We start from the raw sequence: 21,414 nt of genomic DNA on the forward strand, positions 1-21,414 counted from the left end.
CCAGGTCCTCCTCCTACACCCCCTTTAGAATTGTACCATTTATTTCATATTGCCTCTCCTCATTCTTCCTACCCAAAATGTATCATTTCACACTACTCTGCACTAGATTGCGTCTGTCATGTGTCCAGCCATTCTATTCCAGCCATTCTTCCAGCCTGTCTATGTTCTCTTGAGGTCTATCACTATCCTCCTCACAGTTCACAACGCTTTTAAGGTTTGTGTCATTTGAAAATTTTGAAATTGTGCCCTGAACACCCAAGTCTAAGTCATTAACATTGATCTAGATCAAAAAAAGCAGAGGGCCTAGTTACAACCCTGGGGAACCTTGCTGTATGCTTTATTCCAGTCTGAAAAACAACTTTTCTCTACTACTCTCTGCTTCCTGCCATTCGGCCAACTTAGTATCCATGCTGCCACTATACCTTTAATCCCTCAGGCTTCAGCTTTGCTGACAAACCAATGATGTGGCACTTTATCAAGTGCTTTTTGGGGCTGGGTTATATGCTAAGGGCAGGCTGCCCCCACCCCAGCATTAATGTCAGGGGCAAGCCCACCTCTGCTTGACTAGTTCGCCCCACTTTCATTTTTAGGGCAATGGCCCTTTATTTAGTGTGAGGCAGGACTTTCATCTCCAGGCGGGCAACCCGCCTCATGGAGCTGCTGACCAATTGGAGGCCAGCAGCTTTACAGCACCACCCAAGACTGGTGGACACTGCCAGTATTGCAGGAGGCCTAAGAGGAAGAGCAACCATGGAGGAGCCAGAAGCCAGGTAAGTCTGGGATCTCGCCCGGGCTGGGTTGATAGGCCCTGGCGAGGGGCAGTCGGGGACATGTTGGACAGGGCAGGATTAGAGCTTGGACGTATGGAGGGGTTGGTCAAACCTTTCCAGCTGCAGGTTGCCCGTTAAATCAGCGCTATGGCAGGATGAGACTCTTAAGTGGACATTAATTGCACACTTAAGGGCCTCAATTGGGCTACGGATATACAATTGGCGCAGGAGTGGGCAGGCAGCAGGCATGCTGTTGATGGTGCTCACACACCCTAATTCACAGGCCCACCCACCCGTTTTCTAGTCTGTAAAACTCAGTCCTTGGAAGTCCATGTGCACCATATCACCTGTATTGCCCTCATTAACCCTCTCTGATACTTCATGAAAAGGCTCAATCAAATTAGTTAAATAAGTTTCCCCTTAAATTCATGTTGTCTTTCCTTATTAATCCACACTTGTCCAAATATTAATTTTGTCCTGTTATATTGGCCGGGATTTTCCGGCTTAGCCCGTGACAGGCATCGTTGCGGGCTTGATGGGAAAATTTGGAGAGGCCACTCTCCAAATGTTCCCATACTGCCCGCAATGCCTGTATCTTGTTGGTGGCGGGGGGCTGGAAAATCCCGCCCATCATTTCTAAAAGCTTTCCCACCAGTGCTAAACTGACTGACCTGTCATTGCTAAATTTATCCTTGCACCTAGTAAAACTAAATCAGACTATAATTGTCATCGCTGATTGTTTAGTTTACTCCTGTGGTGTCCACCGGTTGCAAAAGGGTTTGAATGTACTGGCAGACACTGCATAATCCCTCTGCGGAACCATCTGAGTTCTGACAAGAGAGACGGGCAGTCTGAGTGGCCCCTTCCAGCCCAGTGGATCTCTCGTGTGCTGGATGTAGGTCACAGTTTTGGCCAAGCCTCATCATTTGCATATTGGTGCTGGAAAATTAGTTTATTTTTTCTCCTGTGATTAAAGGAAAATAAACTGAGAAAGGAGCAGATGGCAAAAGCAGCAAAGAGGAAACAAAGGCTTCAAGAAGAAGAAGTTAAAAGACAAAAAGGAGAGAATGGACAAGTTAGTAAGTGTGGATCATACTGGGGAGTTTTGTCTTCTTTGATTTAAAGACTAACTTTGTATTGTACTTTAAAATCCATTTTATCATTGTTTTCTAAAATTGATTGTGTTTATTCACTAGAGCAGATGTTATGGAATTGCTCACCAACTGCCAATGTTAATATAAAATATACCTATATGAAAATGGCGGTCCAGTTAGCATCATGATGAATTGCTGGTTTAAACTTCAGTGCCATGTTGCTCATGTGTCAAGTTTCTTCACATTGCTGGTTTTGTTTTGACTCGGAGCTTATGTCTGGTTTGAAATTTGAGATATAATTTTTAATATTGGAGAAGCTCTAGTAAATTGTGACTGCTTTGTTTTATAGTTCATAAATCACCAATAAAGCAAGAGGAGGAATGTATTATTGATGCTCTTCTGTCAGACATAAGGAAGGGTTTTCAATTGAAGAAGACTGCTAGGAGCAGGTGCGAAACTCTGTCTGCTCCAAAAAGTTCTATTACTGAAACAAATAAGGGGAAAATATCACTGGGTAAGAGCACATGCCTGCATGCATCTGGCATCAAACTGTAAGCTTGGCTTGCTTTTAGCGAAAATAGCAGTATTCCCACATTAACCTGGATTGTCAGTTCAACATTTTTATTGGCATATGCAAGTATTGGTTACCTAATTGCATCTGTTATTTTCAATTCTTTCAATAGGCAAAGAAAATACAGCCTTGCTTAATCCTGAAAGGGCTTTAAGAGGTTAATTCCATACTGCTTGATGCTTAATATGCTACAGTGCATGTGCTTTAAAATTGCTTGCTGAAATAGGTGGATCTGTAAATATCTAATGAAAAATAAATACAGGCTTTGTGGAAACTTGAATTTGTATATCTGTACAAATCTGTCAAATCATTTTTAACCAATACAAAATTGCATGAGAACCATTTGCCTTACTCTGGGGCTCTTCTGTTTTAAAGGATGGTCAAATTATGTGCCTTTTGGTTTATTTAAAAGTTGTGTCCAATGGAAAATGGAATTTATTTTCAAATGAGAAATATAACCACTCATAATTGGGGATTTTCTGCCATTCATTTTGAGGTTATAAAGCGAAAATGACAGAATTTATCTCGACTTATTGGCCTGTGTGCTTGTCTTATTCTACAATTGAAAATTGATTGAAATTATTTGCTGTGATGGCAAATTTATTTTTGTGAGGTTTACATTGTTTGCAGTGGGATTGCTGTCTTATTTTATATTTTTGATTTACTAATGATTACAGCGTAGGCTAAAGCTGAAAAACGTTAAACACCATGGTAAACAAAATGGTGCTTTACCATTTTAAATTGGGGTGCAAAAATTCTAATCTGACCCAGGACAAAATGGCTCAGGTTAAGACAGGAAAGATATGTATAATGTTTGTGTCAAATACATGAATTCCTATGATGTTTTCCTATATCATAGTTTATTGCTGAAATTGCCAGTCTTACCATATTGGCTTATACATTTGTCCATAAATGCCCTCAAATCTCCTTCCAAGCAAGGTATAATCACCCGTCAATTAATTTTATTTTTATATAAAATCAGATGAAGTTTAACTAAGTTTTTGTTTGAACTTTATCTCTTCATGCTTCAGTGTAGTTTTGATGTGTGTGAGCTATCCAGTGCGTTTAGAGGAAATTACATGTATCAATAGTTCCACAAACTTTTGCATCTCCAGCAACCTGCTATATATTAACTCCTCTTCCTGCTTTGTTGATCTAACATTGTGTTCTATTACATGTAGTGATTATGCTTTTTTTTCAAATTAAAAAAAACTTTGAAAAGATTTCTCCATAGCTAATCAAGGACTGTCTTTGAGAGATTTCAGTAAAATTAAATATATTTGCATATATTGATGATTGTTGTGGTGATAACTTTTTTTTAATGAGTTGGGGAGGTGTGGAGTGGGCACACCAGATATATTTCAGCATTCAAACTATTTAAAGTACCTCTATCAACAAAGGCGCAAACTCTCACTTTCATAGATGCACAATACTTTATTCATGTGTGTTTACAGACCAAAGTGCCTCTTCTGCAGAAGACAAGGAAAAAGCAATGGCTCCTCAATGTACAACTGTATCAAAAATTTCAGATGATGTTTCTGCTCCCACAACAGAGGCAGTCGCCCAGCAACCACCTGCTGAAGAGTTGCCGACTCAAAATGCCGCAGTGCAGAATACTACACACCAGCAGTCTGCTGAGCACATAGCCAGCCCTGAAACAAATGCATCTGAAACAATATCAGTACATAAGGACGTGACTGACAAAAATCCTGACCTCTCCACAAGTGAAGTAAATAAAGAACATATTTGCAAAGAGAGCCCCAAATCTAACTCTGAAATACTATTTGCAAAAGATCATGAACAATTGAAACCATGTCCCAGTGAAGATAATGTCAATCCAGTGGACAGAGAGGAAGAAAATCTCTCTCATAACACTACTGTAGATGGGAATTTATCTAAAACTGCTAATGAAATAAACTCCAAAAGTAAAGATAATGTCAAGCATGCTGACCCTACACTTAGTGTGCTTGACTCAGTGGCAAACATGGCTACTGAAATGAAAATATCACAAAATGTGGACCAAACCACTGCTGACACAAACGTCACACATCCTAAACCAAACCTCGAGCACACTGACCATACATCACCTGGCACGAGATCAAAAGCTCATCCTACTAGATCTGCTTCATGCATACCTTCAACAAAATCATCTGCCAGGAACTCAATAGATGAGAAAAGTGAAAAAGTCAGAGGTAATGGTTTTCCATTTCTACCAAGCACTCACTCCATCAGTAACATACCAGAACATGTAGCATTTTAAAAATGTATGAGAAAGCTAAACTCCAGTTAAAATGATTCTGTGTTTTCTTTATTTAAGATGCAGTTAATTTGTGTAAATACAAATCTGGTTTGTAAATCTACATTATCTCACCAGAATTACCGAGTTTGAATAGTTCCCTCCAATCCAGAGAGTTGGTGGCTAATTTAGTTGGGTTATTATTTTTGGGGAGCCTCACTGATAGCACATATCAGGTGTGGAGTTTCTGCCCATTAATGGTTGATTGGGAGGTTGCACACATCAATTCTGTACCAGTGTTTAGTGGATAATCTCCCTAGAGGCAGTGACAAGTCCTATAGTCCTGCAAGAAATAATCCTTTCTACATTTTTATCAATTGTACTTATTTCAGCACACACTATCAATCAGCAGCATCTGGCCCACTTGAGTGTACTGTATATAGTGCAGTGGCCAATTTAGTTTTCATCTGATAAGAGCAATTAGGAATCCAAAAAGTGTTTGGTAAAATGCGTAATTGGGTGCAAGAGTGGTAGATGAAAGTTGCTTTGAGAAATGGGGATGTGCTGCATGTTCAATGAATTGTAAAATGGGTATGACAGACGCGCACACACAGCATTGATGCTGCAGAAGAATAAACTTTATTTATATAATACTTGCTACCTACTCAGGATACAAAACACTTTGAAACCAATTAAATACTTTTGAAGTGTAGTCAATGTTGGTTTATAGGAAAATACAGCAGCCAATTTGCACATAGTGAAGTCTTCCAGACGGATAACAAGATAACGTTATGGTTAATCTGTTTTGGTGGTATTGGTTCACTGCTGAGCACTGGCCAGGACACTGTCACTCTGAGGTGCTTTTTTAAAGTGTGCCATGTGATTTATTAATGTCGATTTGAAGAGGCAATTGAGAGCCTTGTTTAACATTTGTTTGAAAAGACAGCACCTCCAACAATGCATCTCTCCCTCAATACTGCACTTAAGTGACAGCCTAGCTTAGGTGCTGAAGTCTTGTGAAAGCCTTGATCTCCAGTCTGCTTCCTCAGAGCCATGGAGCCAAATTGACATTAAGTAAAAGTGAAGCTGAACTTGATCTGGCGATGACTGTAGACTGAGCATGTCGAATCAATGTGAAGTAGCAAAAACCAAAGAACCATATTGCTAAATCAATTAAATTTGATTGCCAAAACATAAAGGAAGCACTTAAACCATTAAGCCAGTGTAGAAAGTTGGAAGGGGGTGAATGCCTGGCACAGAGTTTTAGGTCGTGAGGAAGCTCTGGAGCTCTTCAGCTTTGACATGAGATGACTGAGGTGAAACCTTGTACAGATGTATAAAATATTAACTGATATAGATAAAGTAAAACCAAAGCATCCAATACTACTTCAGGGTAAGCTAAGTATTGACTGCTGTCAATAGCAGAAGGGACTATAAACTAAAACTGGTGAAAGGACATTTTAGTACAGTCAGGACTATTTCACGTATTAAGTGATCAACATACTAGAAGTGAAAACGTAGTAAATTCAGTACTGATTCAATTACATAAACTGGAATGAGGGAGGGAAAGTAACTTTTTTCTCCTCCCTATGTACTAATTAAGTTGAGCTGTTATAAATCCCAAGTCTGTAGAGCATACTTATGGTGGCGGAAGGTGGTGGTGAGCTGCCGCCTTGAAGTGCTGCAGTCCCTGTGGTGTAGGTACACCCAGAGTGCTGTTAGGGAGGGAGTTCAAGGATTTTGACCCAGCATTCAATATACTTTATCTATAAGAGCATAATCCGCTTGTCCTAAAGATCTAAGAACCTTGCAACACAACCATGAACAGCCACAACCATGAACAGCACAGAAGTAGTTTAATTGCTTCGAGGAACCTTGAATTATTTTGTTCTGAGCATTTTCTCCTTTCCATCCCTCCTCTCCTGCCAGTGAAGCCAAGAGGCAAATTGCTCCCTATTTTAAAATGTCTTTCATATGCATCTCTCTCATTCACTCCCTCTTTGTGGAGAATCTGCCTGTTGTAATTTAATTTTTATGGAAAAATACTAGTCTTGCACCAGCCATTTAAAAAAAAAAATGTATATTTTTATACTACTATTTTGATGGGCTAGATTTTTATTCTGAACTGTAATTTGTTGCAGTTGTTTGATAGTTACTTTTCATTTCAAAACAGATGACCAGCCTGAAAATAGAAGCAATAAATCAAAGAAAACCTGTATATTGCAATGAGGTATGTATGAGGCAGACGTACAAAACCTTTTTTAAAACCCCAGCACGTTTGATCATTTTCTACTTGGTACACCATTGAATGAAAAGACATTGCTATGTTACATGTAAATTGACTGCTGTCAGTGAAAGCTATTACTCAACCATTTCATTACTGGTTTTTACAATTGTTTCTGCTCTGTTTCTAAGAATATTTGGGGTGAAATGGGACATGGATGTCAAACAGGTGGTATCACCTCAGTTGTCAGACACTCCACCAATGTTCAGTCCCATTGACTCCAATAGAATGAATATCAAGTGACAAAATGCTCTGACCTCTCTTGTGCCCCCTGCCCAAGTCATGTTTCACCACCCAAATATTTATTGCTAACAAAGTTTTTAAAACCTACATGCTATTTTGAATCTACTTAATCTGTGGGACTTCCAACATAAGAACTATTTCTGTACACATTCATGCTGTTTTTGCTTCTGAATTTATACCATAGCATGGCCAATTAGGGACCAAAAAGGGGGTTTACGTATGGGGGTGGGGGGGTATTAAATATTTTTAAATTTATTCTTTTCATTTATTTATTCATTTACGGAATGTGGGCATTGCTGGTTAGGCCAGCATTTATTGTCCATCGATAATTTCCCTTGAGAAGGTGGTGGTGAGCTGCCATTTTGAACTGCTACAGCTCCTGTGGTGTAGGTACAGCCACAGTGCTGTTAGGGAGGGAGTTCCAGGATTTTGACCCAGTGACAGTGAAAGAATGGTGATATATTTCCAAGTCAGAATGGCGAATGGCTTGGAGGGGAATTTGCTGGTAGTGGTGTTCCCATAGTGGTGTTCCCAGGTATATGCTGCCTTTGTCCTTCTAGATGGTAGTGGTCGCTGGTTTGGAAGGTGCTGTTGAAGGAGCCTTAGTAAGTTTCTGCAGTACAGCTTGTAGATGGTACACACTGCTGCTACTGTTTGTCAGTGGCGGAGGGAGTGAATGTTTGTGGAAGGGGTGCCAATCATGTGGGCTGCTCTGTCCTGCTTGTTGAGTGTTTCAATGAGCTGCACTCATTCAGACAAGTGGGGAGTATTGCATCACACTCCTGATTTGTGCCTTGTAGATGGTGGACAGGCTATGGGGAGTCAGGAGGTGAGTTACTCACCACAGCATTCCTAGCCTCTGTCCTGCTCTTGTAGCCACAGTATTTATATGGCTAGTCCAGTTCAGTTTCCGGTCAATGGTAGCCCCCAGGATGTTGATGGTAGGGAATTCAGTGATGGTAATGCCATTGAATGTCAAGGGGCGATGGTTAGATTCTCTCATGTTGTTGGTGGACATTACCTGGCACTTGTGTGGCGTGAATGTTACTTGCCACTTGTCAACTCAAGTCTGGATATTGTCTAGGTCTTGCTGCATTTGGACATGGACTGCTTCAGTATCTGAGGAGTTCAGCACCATTGCTGAACATTGTACAATCATCAGCGAATACCCCCGCCTCTGACCTTATGATGGAAGGAAGGTCATTGATGAATAAACTGAAGATTGTTGGGCCTAGGACACTAGCCTGAGGAACTCCTGCAATGATGTCCTGGAACTCAGATGATTGACCTCCAACAACCACAACCATCTCCTTTTGTTCTTGGTATGACTCCAGCCAGCGGAGAGTTTTCTCCCGATTCCCATTGACTCCAGTTTTGCTAGGGCTTCTTGATGCCACACTCGGTCAAATGCTGCCTTGGTGTCAAGGGCAGTCACTCTCACCTCACCTCCTGGAGTTCAGCTCTTTTATCCATGTTTGAACTAAAGCTGTAATGAGGTCAGAAGCTGAGTGACCCTGGTGGAACCCAAGCTGAGCATCAGTGAGTAGGCTATTGCTAAGCAAGTGCTGCTTGATGGCACTGTTGATGACCCCTTCCATCACTTTACCGATGATGGAGAGTAGACTGATGGGGCTGTATTTGGCTAGGTTGGATTTGTCCTACTTTTTGTGGATGGGACATACCTGGGCAATTTTCCACATAGCTGTGTATATGCCAGTGTTGTAGCTGTACTGGAACAGTTTGGCTAGGGGCGTAGCAAGTTCTGGAGCACAAGCCTTCAGTGCCATTGCCAGAACATTATCAGGGCCCATAGCCTTTGTACTATCCAGTCCTTCAGCCATTTCTTGACATCACGTGGAGTGAATCGAATTGGCTGAAGACTGGTATCTGTGATGTTGGGGACTTCCGAAGGAGGCCGATATTGGATCATCCCCTTGGCACTTCTGGCTGAAAATCGTTGCGAATGCTTCAGCCTTTATCTTTTGCACTGCTGTCCTGTGCTCCTCCATCATTGAGGATGGGGATATTTGTGGAGCCTCCACCTCCAGTGAGTTGTTTAATTGTCCACCACCACTCACAGCTGGATGTAGCAGGACTGCAGAGCTTAGATCTGATCCATTGGTTGTGGAATCGCTTAGCTCTGTCTATCACTTGCTGCTTATGCTGCTTGGCATGCAAGTAGTCTTGTATCATAGCTTCACCAGGTTGACACCTCATTTTTAGATAATCCTGGTGCTGCTCCTGGCATGCCCTCCTGCACCCTTCATTGAACCAGGATTGATCCCTTGGCCTAGTGGTTATGGTAGAGTGGGGAATATGCCAGGCCATGAGATTACAGATTGTGGTTGAGTACAATTCTGCTGCTGCTGATGGCCCACAGTGCCTCATGAATGCCTAGTTTTGAGTTGCTAGATCTGTTCGAAATCTATCCCATTTGGCATGGTGGTACTGCCACACAATACGATGGACTGTGCCCTCAATTTGAAGATGGGACTTTGTCTCCACAAGGACTGTGCGGTGGTCATGGACAGATGCATCTGCAGCAGGCAGGTTGGTGAGGATGAGCTCAAGTATGTTTTTCCCTCTTGTTGATTCCCTCAGTACCTGCCACAGACCCAGTCCAGCAGCTATGTCCTCTTGGACTTGGCCAGATCGGTCTGTGGTGGTGCTACCAAGCCACTCTTGATGATGGACATTGAAGTCCATCCCAAGGAATAAGATGCTGAGCAGGTCATGGTGAAAGAGAAAGTTGTTCAACACTTGAAAGGTTTAAAATTAATAAGGAGAAGGTTTGGATAGGCTGTCTGTACTTAAGAGTTGATAAGGTACCAGGACCCGATGAGACGGATCCAAGATGCACTAAGGGAAGTGAGAGTGGGGTTTGCAGACACTGGCCTTAATTTTCCAGCCCTCCTTAGACTCAGAGGTGATGCCAGAGGACTGGAGAATTGCAAATGTTACATCTTTGTTCAAAAAAGGGCTGGAAAGATGAGACCAGCAACTACAGGCTAGTCAGTTTATCGTTGGTGGTGTGGAAGCTTCTAGAAATGATAATTTTGGAAACAAATTGTCAGTTGGGCAAGTGCAGGTTAATTAAAGAAAGCCAGCTTTGATTTGTTAAGGGAAAATTGTGTACAACTGACTTATTGGAGTATTTTGATGAGGTAAAGAGAGGCTTGATGAGGCTAATGCTGTTGATGTGGTGTATGTAGACTTCCAAAAGGCATTGGTTAGAGTGCCACACAACAGACTTGTGAGCAAAGTTATAGCTCCTGGAATAAAAGTGATAGTAGCAACATGGATATAAATTTGGTTAAGTGTCAGAAAACAGGGAGTAGTGGTTAATAAAAACAGAAAATGCTGGAAAAACTCAGCAGGTCTGACTGCATTTGTGGAGAGAGAAATAGAGTTAACGTTTTGACTCCAAATGACCCTTCTTCAGAGTAGTGGTTAATAGATGTTTTTCAGACTGGAAGAAGATTTTTAGTGGAGTTGCCCAGAGGTCCTGATGTATATAAATGACCTATATGATTTCAAACTTGTGGGTGATACCAAACTTGGCAGAATTGTGAATTGAGAGGAGGATAGTGTAGAACTTCAAAGGACATAGGCAGGTTGGTGGAATGGGCAGACAAATGGTAGATGAAATTTAATGCAGAGAAGTGTGAAGTGATTCATTTTGGTAATAAGAATGCAGAGAGACAATATAAAATAAAAGGGGTGCTGGAGCAGAGGGACCTGGATGCATATGTGCCTAAATCATTGAACGTAGCAAAGCAGGTTGAGAAAGCCATTAATAAAACATAAACACCCTAGGCTTTATTAATAGGTGTATAGAGTTTTTTTTAAAATGGAAGTTCTGTTAAACTTGTATAAAACACTGGTTCTCACCTGGAGTATTGCATCCAATTCTGGGCACCACACTTTAGGAAGAATGTGAAGGCACTAGAGTGTGTGCAGAAAAGATTCATGTGAATGGTTCCATGGATCAGGAACTTTATTTATGTAGATAGATTGGAGAAGTTAGGACTGGAAAAGAGAAGGTTGAGAAGAGATGCAGTAGAGGTATTCAAAATCATGAGTGGTCTGGACAGAGTAGATGGGGAGAAACTGTTCCCACTGGTGGAAGAATCAAGAATCAGAGGGCACAGGTTTAAGGTCATTGGCAAAAGAAGCAATAGCAAAATGAGGAAAATCCTTTCCATGCAGCGAGTGGTTAGGACTGGAATGCACTGCCTGAGAGTATGTGAAAGCATGTTCAATTAAGGTATGCAAGAGGCAATTCTGTTCTTGTTGTTTTTGGTCTGGTATGTGGTAGTCATCGTCCTGGACTTACAGATAAGGATGGAGGTGATACTGTTATCAAATGCTATCTTTTATTGAACGTTATGCTAACCATTTACAAGGTAATCTACACAGGACTATTTCTCTCCATGCTCTGATATCATATGATCTCACATCACTGAGGTAGACTATATATTTACATATTTAACATTAACCCTTTATGCTATAGGAATCGGGTTATTATCTGAAAAGGAAGAATATATGGGGAGAAGGTAGGGGAATGGCACTAGGTGAATTGCTCCTTTAGAGAGCCAGCACAAAGACGATGGGCCGAATAACCACCTCCTGTGCTGTGATGTAACCATTCTGTGATTCTGAGGAGGAAAACCATAATAATCTGACCTATAGCTACAACAGCATTCTTTAGTCACACACAACAGCATTCTTTAGTCACATTCAGTGCCTTTACATTAGTTATTAGCTTGCAAATTGAGTCAATAGCTATACATACAGCATAACCTGGTACAGAGCAACAGACCAGCAAGTTTGATGATTGGCTAGTGAGCAGGAATCACCTTGATTTATTTTTTCCTCCCCCTCCAGGCAATGGACTTTCAGCCCAAATAGATGTGAGCAACCACTCTATTTATCACAGATTCTGAAAGTTCAGCTTCTGAATCTGGTCTCTGCTGAATTAACTAATCTCAGTGAAACAATGGTGGGTTCTACAATTGGCCTTTGCAATCCCAGCTAAAGTGAAATAAAATTAAGGCGGCTTCCCTTTCTTAATCACTATCAAGTGCCTCTTGCTGCGAAATGTGCCAGTGTGGGACCCTGGTGAATTCACTGCCCTGCGCATACTTCAAGAATGGCTGCTTGAATGAAGTGGCAGAGGACTGTGAAACTACCCAGGCAAAAACCATTATCTCAAAATTAGCTATTAAAATAATCAATCACTTGATCAAAAAGTGGTGGATTGCATAATATTCTACTATATTGATTATAAACTACTAGTCACAAGAAACATTGTTATTACACTTCAGATCCTTTTATCAATCTGAACTGTGAACCAGATAACTTTGTTTTTATTAATCTTACTACATATATATCTGACACCAAACACAAAATTGATCATTCTTCATTTTGTTCATACGTTACAGTATTCACATGCCATATCCAAGTGTCTCAGTTGCTTATTTTCCTGTACAGTGAGATCACCGTTTTAATTTATTTGCCTTACCTGAATCATCTTAAGCAGGGGTTTAATCTAATATCTGTCACGTAGTTTGATAGCTTAACAGTAAGCGTACCTGTCCCTAACAAACTTAATTATCATGCTATTGACGTTTGTGTGCTTTTGTAAACCTCCTTTTATCTTCACTTAACACACCATATGGCTATAGACTTGCATGGAGTAATGTTTTGATTTTGTACTCTTGATGAGGAGCCTTGCTTAGCAACATTTAAGCACAAACTGGAAGACTTGAATTTTGCGGCATGTGTGACTCCTTTTGAGAACACCAAGTTGGAAAATTGCCTTAAAGGTCTATAAGTCTGAGGGATACAGATCAGAAAAGTTCATTTCCAGTCCCTGTTCATGCTGCTCCGAGAAGAGGTGGTGAAAATAGGCCATGCTTCTGTTAGCTTTGCAGCAAATTCTGCCAGAAATACATGGTTGTGGGCAGGTGGAAAAATGAAAGGACTTAGCAGAAATGTCCTCTGCAGGTAAGCCCCCTACTATCACTGTTAAGGTTTAGACTTGAATAATGGCCAACTGGGTGAAGGGCTAAAGGACACCTGGCGCCAGCTCCCATACCCCGGTCAGATACTCAAAACCTTAAGAGTAGCAGGTATGGAAGTGAGGGGAAAATAAATTAACCCTTTCACTTCTAACACAATAACCAGAAAAAAATTGAAGTCATTTGAGTTGCTTCATATTGTCTTTAAAAAAAAAAACTTTTGATTTTGTCTGGTCTTTGTTTCAGAAGAATGGAAGACAATGAAAGAAAATCCACATTTGGCACTAATTCAAGAATGTGTTGTCTAAAACAAAAATAATGAAAATGTTTAGATGGACTATTATAAGATACTTTCTAAGCATAGCCAAAGCTTTTACAATAAATGAAAATATGCAATATTATTGAATGTACAGCAGAATATGTTGGTTAAATTTGCATTCTTTTTGTAAGTCAGTGATTCTCACCTAAAATAGACAAACATGCTTTCTGGAAATATTAGAAATATCTGAAATGTTTGAGTGGGAAATAGTTAAGGGAAATATCTCACCTGAGTTGTGCTCACACAGGCACTTCATATTCAATGAGCAATATGTTATTACCAAGGAGCAAAAAGCTTCATACTCAAATTGCAATACTCTATCATTTGTACTTGGACTATGTTTAGAAATAGCAGCTAGAGGCATCACTTCCCCTTGACTACAGCACAATACTTAAGCAGCCTAATCTGGAATCAGAGCCCAATACTGGATGAGGTAAGAGGGAGTGAGTCCTCCAGGAAGTTAGTCTTATTCAGTGTTACTTGGAGGCAGTTCAAGCTTTGACGCACAATTTACAGTCCATAGGTTTAGGGTTGGCACAAAGCCAGAACTGCTGCAGCCACGCATTAGGCTCCTAATGTAAATGTATGATAAAAGAGGATGTAAAAATATTTTTCATAGGCTCAATGCAAACTGGGACATAAAATATGACACATGCTTTAAGACTGTAGATAAGTCATAATACCAGTTGTATTAATGTTCTGAAGTTCTTGCTTATTTAGCAACGTAAGGATTACACAAAGACAACAGTCAAGTGTCCAGTTATACTGGGACAGATATGCTGCAAGTACTAACAATTTGTGTCCTTTAAAGAAAAAGACGTAATCAGCTGTGCAATCATTATTATTTAGCTACTGTTCATTCTGAGTCTCATTTTGAACGTTTAAGTGTTAAATGGTTACAGAAGTTATCAATCTGAAAGATTTTCGAAATATTTTTAGGCAATTGTTCTGTTATTCTCCAAGTGGAAAATTTACATATTTTAATAGTGCATTTTTTTTTGCCAGAGATTCTTCTGCATGTCTCAGTTTCAGATCAGTTTTTAAAAAAAGGCAAACATATAAAGGGCGTTCACAGTATGGTTTTGTAGATCGTGTATAAAATGGCAGCTGGTTGCAGATTAGAATGTATCAACTCTCTGTTAATGGGCAAATGATAAAATAAAGTAAAAATATAGTCACACTGCAACAACAAAAACTTTTTGTAAAACCTTTGTAAAGTATTATGTAACTCTTTACTCTTGTGCCACATTTTCATGTTGTCTATATATGAGATATAATAAGTATGCTGCTTTCCTGTAAAAACAATCAAACCTTTATAATAAAGCTAAATTGTACACTATACTGAAGGTAGAAAATATGTTAACTCTGTTCTGTTGCAAATATTAACAAATGAAGAATGTAATTTTTAGCAAAGTAAATTGTTCTATTTAAGCACATGAACTTTGAAAATCTCTAACTTGTTCTAAAATCAAAAAAAATTCCAACTAAATATTTTGGTCACCAAAAGCCAAATGAGTAATTAGAGTATGTTTTTCTGAGAAATCTAAATTGATAAGCTCCCATTTGAGCTTTGAGATTACTTGCTAAATGCATATTTTTTCATAAAAGTGAACTTTAAAGAGGGCCTGTCTGAGATATCCAATTTTGAAAATGAAAATATATTTATAGAATACAAACATTATGATTGAAGAGTCAAATATTTACTTCCAATGGTATTTTTTTTATACAGCCATTTTTATTAATTGCTTTGAAAATATATGACATAAATAAAAATTTGCCCCATGTGAATTATAAGTAAAATTAAGCTCTCGGGGCCAAGCTCAACTCATTGGAAGTGAATATCACAAATTTAGGCTTGGACGTCAGTGTACCCAACTCACAGGCTCACAATCCTACATCTATCAAAATGAAAATTGTTACCATCCCAGCTGATGATACTGGATGAGTCAGATCCCAGGGTGAAGCCTGGCTTGATAGGCCCTAACTCTTTTTTTTTTAGAAACCGTGGAGGAAAGTTACTGAACAAATTTACAGGAGTCTGCTTATGAACTTTTAATACCAAGGATAAAATATTTATTAAAACAAGAGAAGTGAACTATATTACACCAGACAAAAAGGTTGGAAAGATCTCAGTAAAAACACAAGAAGATGTTTGAAATTCACACTCTTCCTTTACCCTACCAATATCTTTACAGACACACAAACCAGTGAAGAGTTGCCACTAGCTTGACATAAAGGCTTCTTGCTTGGGGCTGGCACAGTTGCAAACAGTTTTCTTCTGGTAAATTCCTGAGCATTTACTGGATGCTTCTCACCCAATTCATGTATCTCCCAAACTATAAACTCTTTCTTCAACTGCAGAACAAACTCAGTCTTCCAGTAGCATCTCTGTTAAACTGATCACTTTACTGAGCCCTATTACAGATTATTCAGCTAATTACTGTCCCATCAGCCTTGTAGTTTTTCTACACAGAGAGCTTAAAATCCCTGTCATCTCTTTGACACACTCTGAACATGCCCTCACTCAATTCCTATCTTGTCTGTGTCACTGAATCACTGTGGCTGAGCCACAGTAAAGCTTTTTTACTTTGTTTTTTTTCCAGAATCACTGAATTGTCAATCTCTTTTAACCCATCTCTTTAACCTCAGGGGTTGTAAAACCTCATCAAAAACGTATATATACTAACAAACCCAAAAGGCCTGAAAACCTTTAGTCACAAGTCTATCCAGACTCCCAGGCACCAAGGTTCATAAACAACACTTAAATGAAACAAACCATTTTTACCTTTCTTAACACATATGTATTCAACTTAAAATTATACATTGTGCGTAACAAAATCAATAGTTGGAAAAGCATGCGGGCTGTGAATTCATTCTGACATTCACCGCCAAATTCTTGATGCTCATTTCCATCATGTGATCGCTAACTCATTTTCACTGTCCTAGGGAGAAAATATCCAATACAAGGCCAACCCTTTTTGTTGATAAAGGAGCTTGAGATTTTTTTTTATCAGGTTGGGTGTATTGAGTAGGAGAGTACAGTGTTAACACAGTAGGGCTATTGAACATCAATGTATTTAATGAGTCACATTAAGTGATAAGCACAGTTCCACCTAAGTCATAATGCTGATGGCTTGGTGCAGCCAATCAACATTTTTGTTATATAATAGATATTCAACACCTGGAGAGTGGAGAAGTCCTGGGCTTTGGCTGCATCAAGGGGTTTGGCAACATTGGGTGGGGCTCTTGAAGATTGGCAGCACTGGGTGGGGTTTCTGGAGATTGGCAGTACTGGGTGGGGCTCCTGGTGATTGGCAGCACTGGATGGGCTCCTGGTGATTGGCAGCACTGGGTGTGGCTCCTGGTGCTTGGCAGCACTGGGTGTGGCTCCTGGTGCTTGGCAGCACTGGATGGGCCCTTGGAGATTGGCAGTCCTAGGTAGGTTCCGAGAGTTTGGCAGCACTGGGTGAGGCTCCTGGTGATTGGCAGCACTGGGTGGGGCTCCTGCTGATTAGCAGCACTGGATGGGCCCTTGGAGATTGGCAGTGCTAGGTAGGTTCCGAGAGATTGGCAGCACTGGGTGAGGCTCCTGGTGATTGGCAACACTGGGTGGGGCTCCTGGTGATTGGCAGCACTGGGTGGGGCTCTTGGAGATTGGCAGCACTGGGTGGGGCTCCTGAAGATTGGCAGCACTGGGTGGGGCTCTTGGTGCTTGGCACCACTGGATGGGTTCTTAGAGATTGGCAGTGCTAGGTAGGTTCCAAGAGATTGGCAGCACTGGGTGGGGCTCCTGGTGCTTGGCACCACTGGATGGGTTCTAAGAGATTGGCAGTGCTAGGTGGGTTCCTAGAGATTGGCAGAACAGGGTGAGGCTCCTGGTGATTGGCAGCACTGGGTGCGGCTCCTGGTGATTGGCAGCACTGGGTGGGGCTCCTGGTGATTGGCAGCACTGGGTGCGGCTCCTGGTGATTGGCAGCACTGGGTGCGGCTCCTGGTGATTGGCAGCACTGGGTGCGGCTCCTGGTGATTGGCAGCACTGGGTGGGGTTTCTGGTGATTGGCAGTACTGGGTGGGGTTTCTGGAGATTGGCAGCACTGGGTGAGGCTCCTGAAGATTGGCAGCACTGGGTGGGGTTTCTGGAGATTGGCAGTACTGGGTGGGGCTCCTGGAGATTGGCAGTACTGCAGCGGAGCTGCTGAAATTTGGTCGTGCCACTATGAAGGGGAAACCTGGGTTTGACAGATAGTTACTAATAAATACAATAGGAAAAAAAAAGAAAGATGCCTTTACTCAGAGTGGCTGGAATTTGGAACTTGCTAGTGAAAGTGGTTGAGGCCAATAGTTTAGTTGCTTTTAAAAGGAAACCAGATAAGTACATGAGAGAACAAGAAAATTCCAGGAAATGCTGAAAGGCTAGGATGAGGTTAATGGACTGGAGGAGATTTGTGTGGAGTGCAGACAACATCGACTTGTTGGGGAGAATAGGTTGTTTCTGTGCTGTATATTCTATGTAATTCCATGTAACTAGAGAAAGTGAAGCTGAAGCTTGCCTCACTGATAGATTGGTGGTGTCTGTCAGTACTGAAGTCAGGGCCAATGCGTGGGCCTGAGAGCATAGACAAGAGGGGAGGGGGAGAGTGTGGGGAGGTGGGGATTCCTATAACTAACACCACTTTCCAAGGGAACTTGGTAAACGTTCAGTTTGGTGTTTTGTGATTGGTTCCTGAGCTTGTGACTGCCTCTGTTTCCAATTCTCTGTCCCACAGTTGTAAGACAATGTAAACATTCTAATTACTATACAAAAAAAACAGTTTTTAATTAAAGCTTTTAACCATTTTTTTTGTTAAAACAAATCAAATCAGGAGAAACACTATATGCTTGCACCTGATAGTTGTTCGTGTTTAGAATGGTTACACTTTTAGGTATTATTAATAGAGGGCAATTAGCTGAGATAATTCAAGGCTATTTAATTTCATTATCAATAGCTGCATTTGACAACAAGAGAAAATGCTCTGGGGGTGAAATTGGTCCTTAATGCACTTACTCGCTAAATGGAAAATATGACAAAGTGCAGATAATAAACGCAAATACATAGTAATTGTTAAGGTATTAGAAATAGAAATGATATACCTACTCACTTTTATATATAGGGAGCAGATTGTGGCCTATTGAAATACAACATAAAAATAAATGCAATGTTGGAAATATGAAATAAAAACAGAAATTGCTGAAACATGATCGCAATTATCCAAAAAGGAAAAACGATAGATTTATGTTTCAGGTACAATAATTTATCAGTACAATCATGCCACTTGCTTTCTTGCTTGTTCCACAGCACTCTCTTATGGACAAGCTGATTGTTCATGTCAATTCAATTTATATTTTACATAGAATAGAATTACAGAATTTGCAGAACACAAACTGGTATTTATGTTCCACATGAGCATACAAAGCAAAATTATAATCAGGACAACAGGTTTATGGTGGTTAAATATGTCAAATTCCATTTCTGCCACACAGGATTCCTATGATTTTTACCAGCATATTTGGAATTACATTCCTCTATTCCATCAAGCTGCTGATTTATAATGGTAAGGGAAATCAGGCAATTCCTGCTAACCAGCTCACCCAATAAACTGCTACATGAATCCTAACTTGTACCAGGTTCCGTTCACTCATCAACCCCATGCCCACTGACCTACATTGGTTCATGGTACATTAATGCCTCAATTTTCAAATTTCCATCCTTATATTCAAGGCCCTTCATAGCCTCACCTTTTCCTAATTCTGTAATCTCCTCCAGTCAAGCAACCCTCCAAGATCCTCTAACTCTGTCCACTTTCACATCCCAATTTTCATCTAAGGAGAGTTGGAAAGGGAATAATTTTAGGAGGGTGGACTCTTATCTGTGTCAGCTGTGGCTGAATTAGTAGCATTCTCTCTTCTGATTTATACAATTCTAGGTTCAAGTCCAGGCTTGGAGTCCAAAATCAAGGTTGACACTCCAGTGTGATACTGAGGGAGTATTGCATTGTCAAAGGTGTCATCTTTCAGATGGGATGTTAAACTGAGGTCCCATCTGCCTACTTGGATAGATATAAAAGATCCTATGACACTATTTTGAAGAGGAGTAGGGAGTTACCCCTTGTGTTTTATCCAATAGTTATCCCTCAATCAACATCACAAAAACAGAAGATATGGTCATTATCACATTGCTGCCTTTGGAAGTTTGCTGTATGCAAGTTGGCTACTGTCTTTCCTACATTACAACAGTAACTACATTTCAAAAGTACTTAATTGCCTGTAAAGCAGTTTGAGATGTCCAGTGGTTGTGAAAGTGCTATGTAAATGCTAGTCTTTCTTTCTTTAATTGAAGATGCAACTGAGAAGCAATAGGACATCTTACAATTAAGATGAGCATTTAGAGGCTATGGCAACTCATTCTAGACAACCCCTGCCATGTCAACCTACTCCTGGAAGCTCAGCTCCAACTTCCCCATATCCCACCGCCTATCCTGTGTGTCTTCCAAGGAGTTGAAGTGTTTTCTCCTCATGTGTCTGATGACTGTCATTCCTCCACTTGTGGCATATTTTTCCAATGGCCACAGTTAACTTTTTGAAATGGGAACACAGGTTGAGAAAGACACCTGATTGACACAACATTTACTTTCACATAGATGTCTTCAGTCATCCAACAGTGGAATGATGGAATAAGAACGTGTGTGTAGTACACAAGATGCCATATGAATATTAATTAGCACATTCATTCACCATTTACACTTTGAGAAAATGGTAAAAAGGGGAGCTGAGTTAAGCTTCCACCATCCTTTGGCCCAGATTTCAAGGTTGTAATGACAGCAAAACTGTTAGTGTCCATAGTCATTACCCAGTGAAACTGACAGCAACATCCAGCAATGCAAGTTGCTGTCAGTGATAGCCTGTGTGTCCAACAGGGTGCACTATTACAATCTTCACAGGCGCAATCAAAATAGAAATCAGTGAATTGACGTGAACGTCAACGTTTTATGCACTATTCTTGCTGTAAAAACCATTGAAAATGTTACATCTTGTTAAGTGAGGTGTAACTGAATTTTTAATAGGATGTTAAGTCCTTATTACTGCTGAGCAACCTCTTTGGCCCTCAAATAACTAATTTGAGAAGTCTGGAGTTCCATTCCTTCCATTTCACAATAAAAATCCATAGATTTTTAAAATAATAAAAATTAAGTTTGTTTGTTACATTTTAGCTTTTTCCTTAATCCCATGTGTATGTCCAAAACTTTATTTCACTCTGTAAAATGATTAAAAAGTGAGTGATAACCAATGCTTATTACTTCCTGGTTTGCTATTTGTGAGAATTCTTCAATCCAATTGTCTGTGCAATCTGCTTGATTACCTGACGAACTGTGGCCACTACAGAACCCCGCCACCCCACCCCCCCAAACTCCATGGCTGGCACCAAAAATAAATTGACTTGGTTATAGAGAAATCAATGCCACAGTGTTCACTAGATCTTTGTGGGCAACTTACTTTGAAGTCAGCAGCGTGTGCCATTCCTTCACCACTGACCACAGAATCTGAGCCTTTAATTTTTATAGGGATGCTTGTGTAATTTAAGTTGGTCAGCCCCCTCTGTGAAATGAACATTGAGGCTGGCAGTGTGGAGTTGTGGAACCGGAACGATATGCTTGTGCCACCTCACTCACTAATGCTTGCACAACCCTCTTCTGGAGCTTCCTATATTGATTCCCAGAGAATCAGTCTCCCCTTACCTTACCTTATCAATTCATGGAAGTGTTTTTGAATCTGAGACCATAGCAAAAGCTCCAGTGCTGCTCATTCTTCTGCCATTTCTACGTCTTCTCAAATTTGCT

The 21,414-nt window shown here is 40.5% G+C and overlaps 1 protein-coding gene across 3 annotated transcripts in view; it reads left to right on the top strand.

Annotated features, from left to right (window-relative positions):
- Positions 1 to 14,881, top strand: part of LOC144693101 (inverted formin-2-like) — a 77,845-nt gene extending 62,964 nt beyond the window's left edge. For 2 of the 3 annotated variants that reach the window (XM_078562498.1, XM_078562499.1), the window contains exons 19-23: positions 1,747 to 1,849; positions 2,214 to 2,378; positions 3,890 to 4,627; positions 6,845 to 6,901; positions 13,468 to 14,881. In XM_078562498.1, the coding sequence (XP_078418624.1) occupies positions 1,747 to 1,849; positions 2,214 to 2,378; positions 3,890 to 4,627; positions 6,845 to 6,900 (1,062 nt within the window). In that variant the 3' untranslated portion in view covers position 6,901; positions 13,468 to 14,881. The remainder of the gene's footprint in view (positions 1 to 1,746; positions 1,850 to 2,213; positions 2,379 to 3,889; positions 4,628 to 6,844; positions 6,902 to 13,467) is intronic. The other variant, XM_078562500.1, reaches the window with a different exon arrangement.
- Positions 14,882 to 21,414: the final 6,533 nt, after the last annotated feature.

The sequence above is a fragment of the Cetorhinus maximus genome, chromosome 18, assembly GCF_964194155.1.
Source record: "Cetorhinus maximus chromosome 18, sCetMax3.hap1.1, whole genome shotgun sequence".
NCBI lineage: Eukaryota > Metazoa > Chordata > Chondrichthyes > Lamniformes > Cetorhinidae > Cetorhinus > Cetorhinus maximus.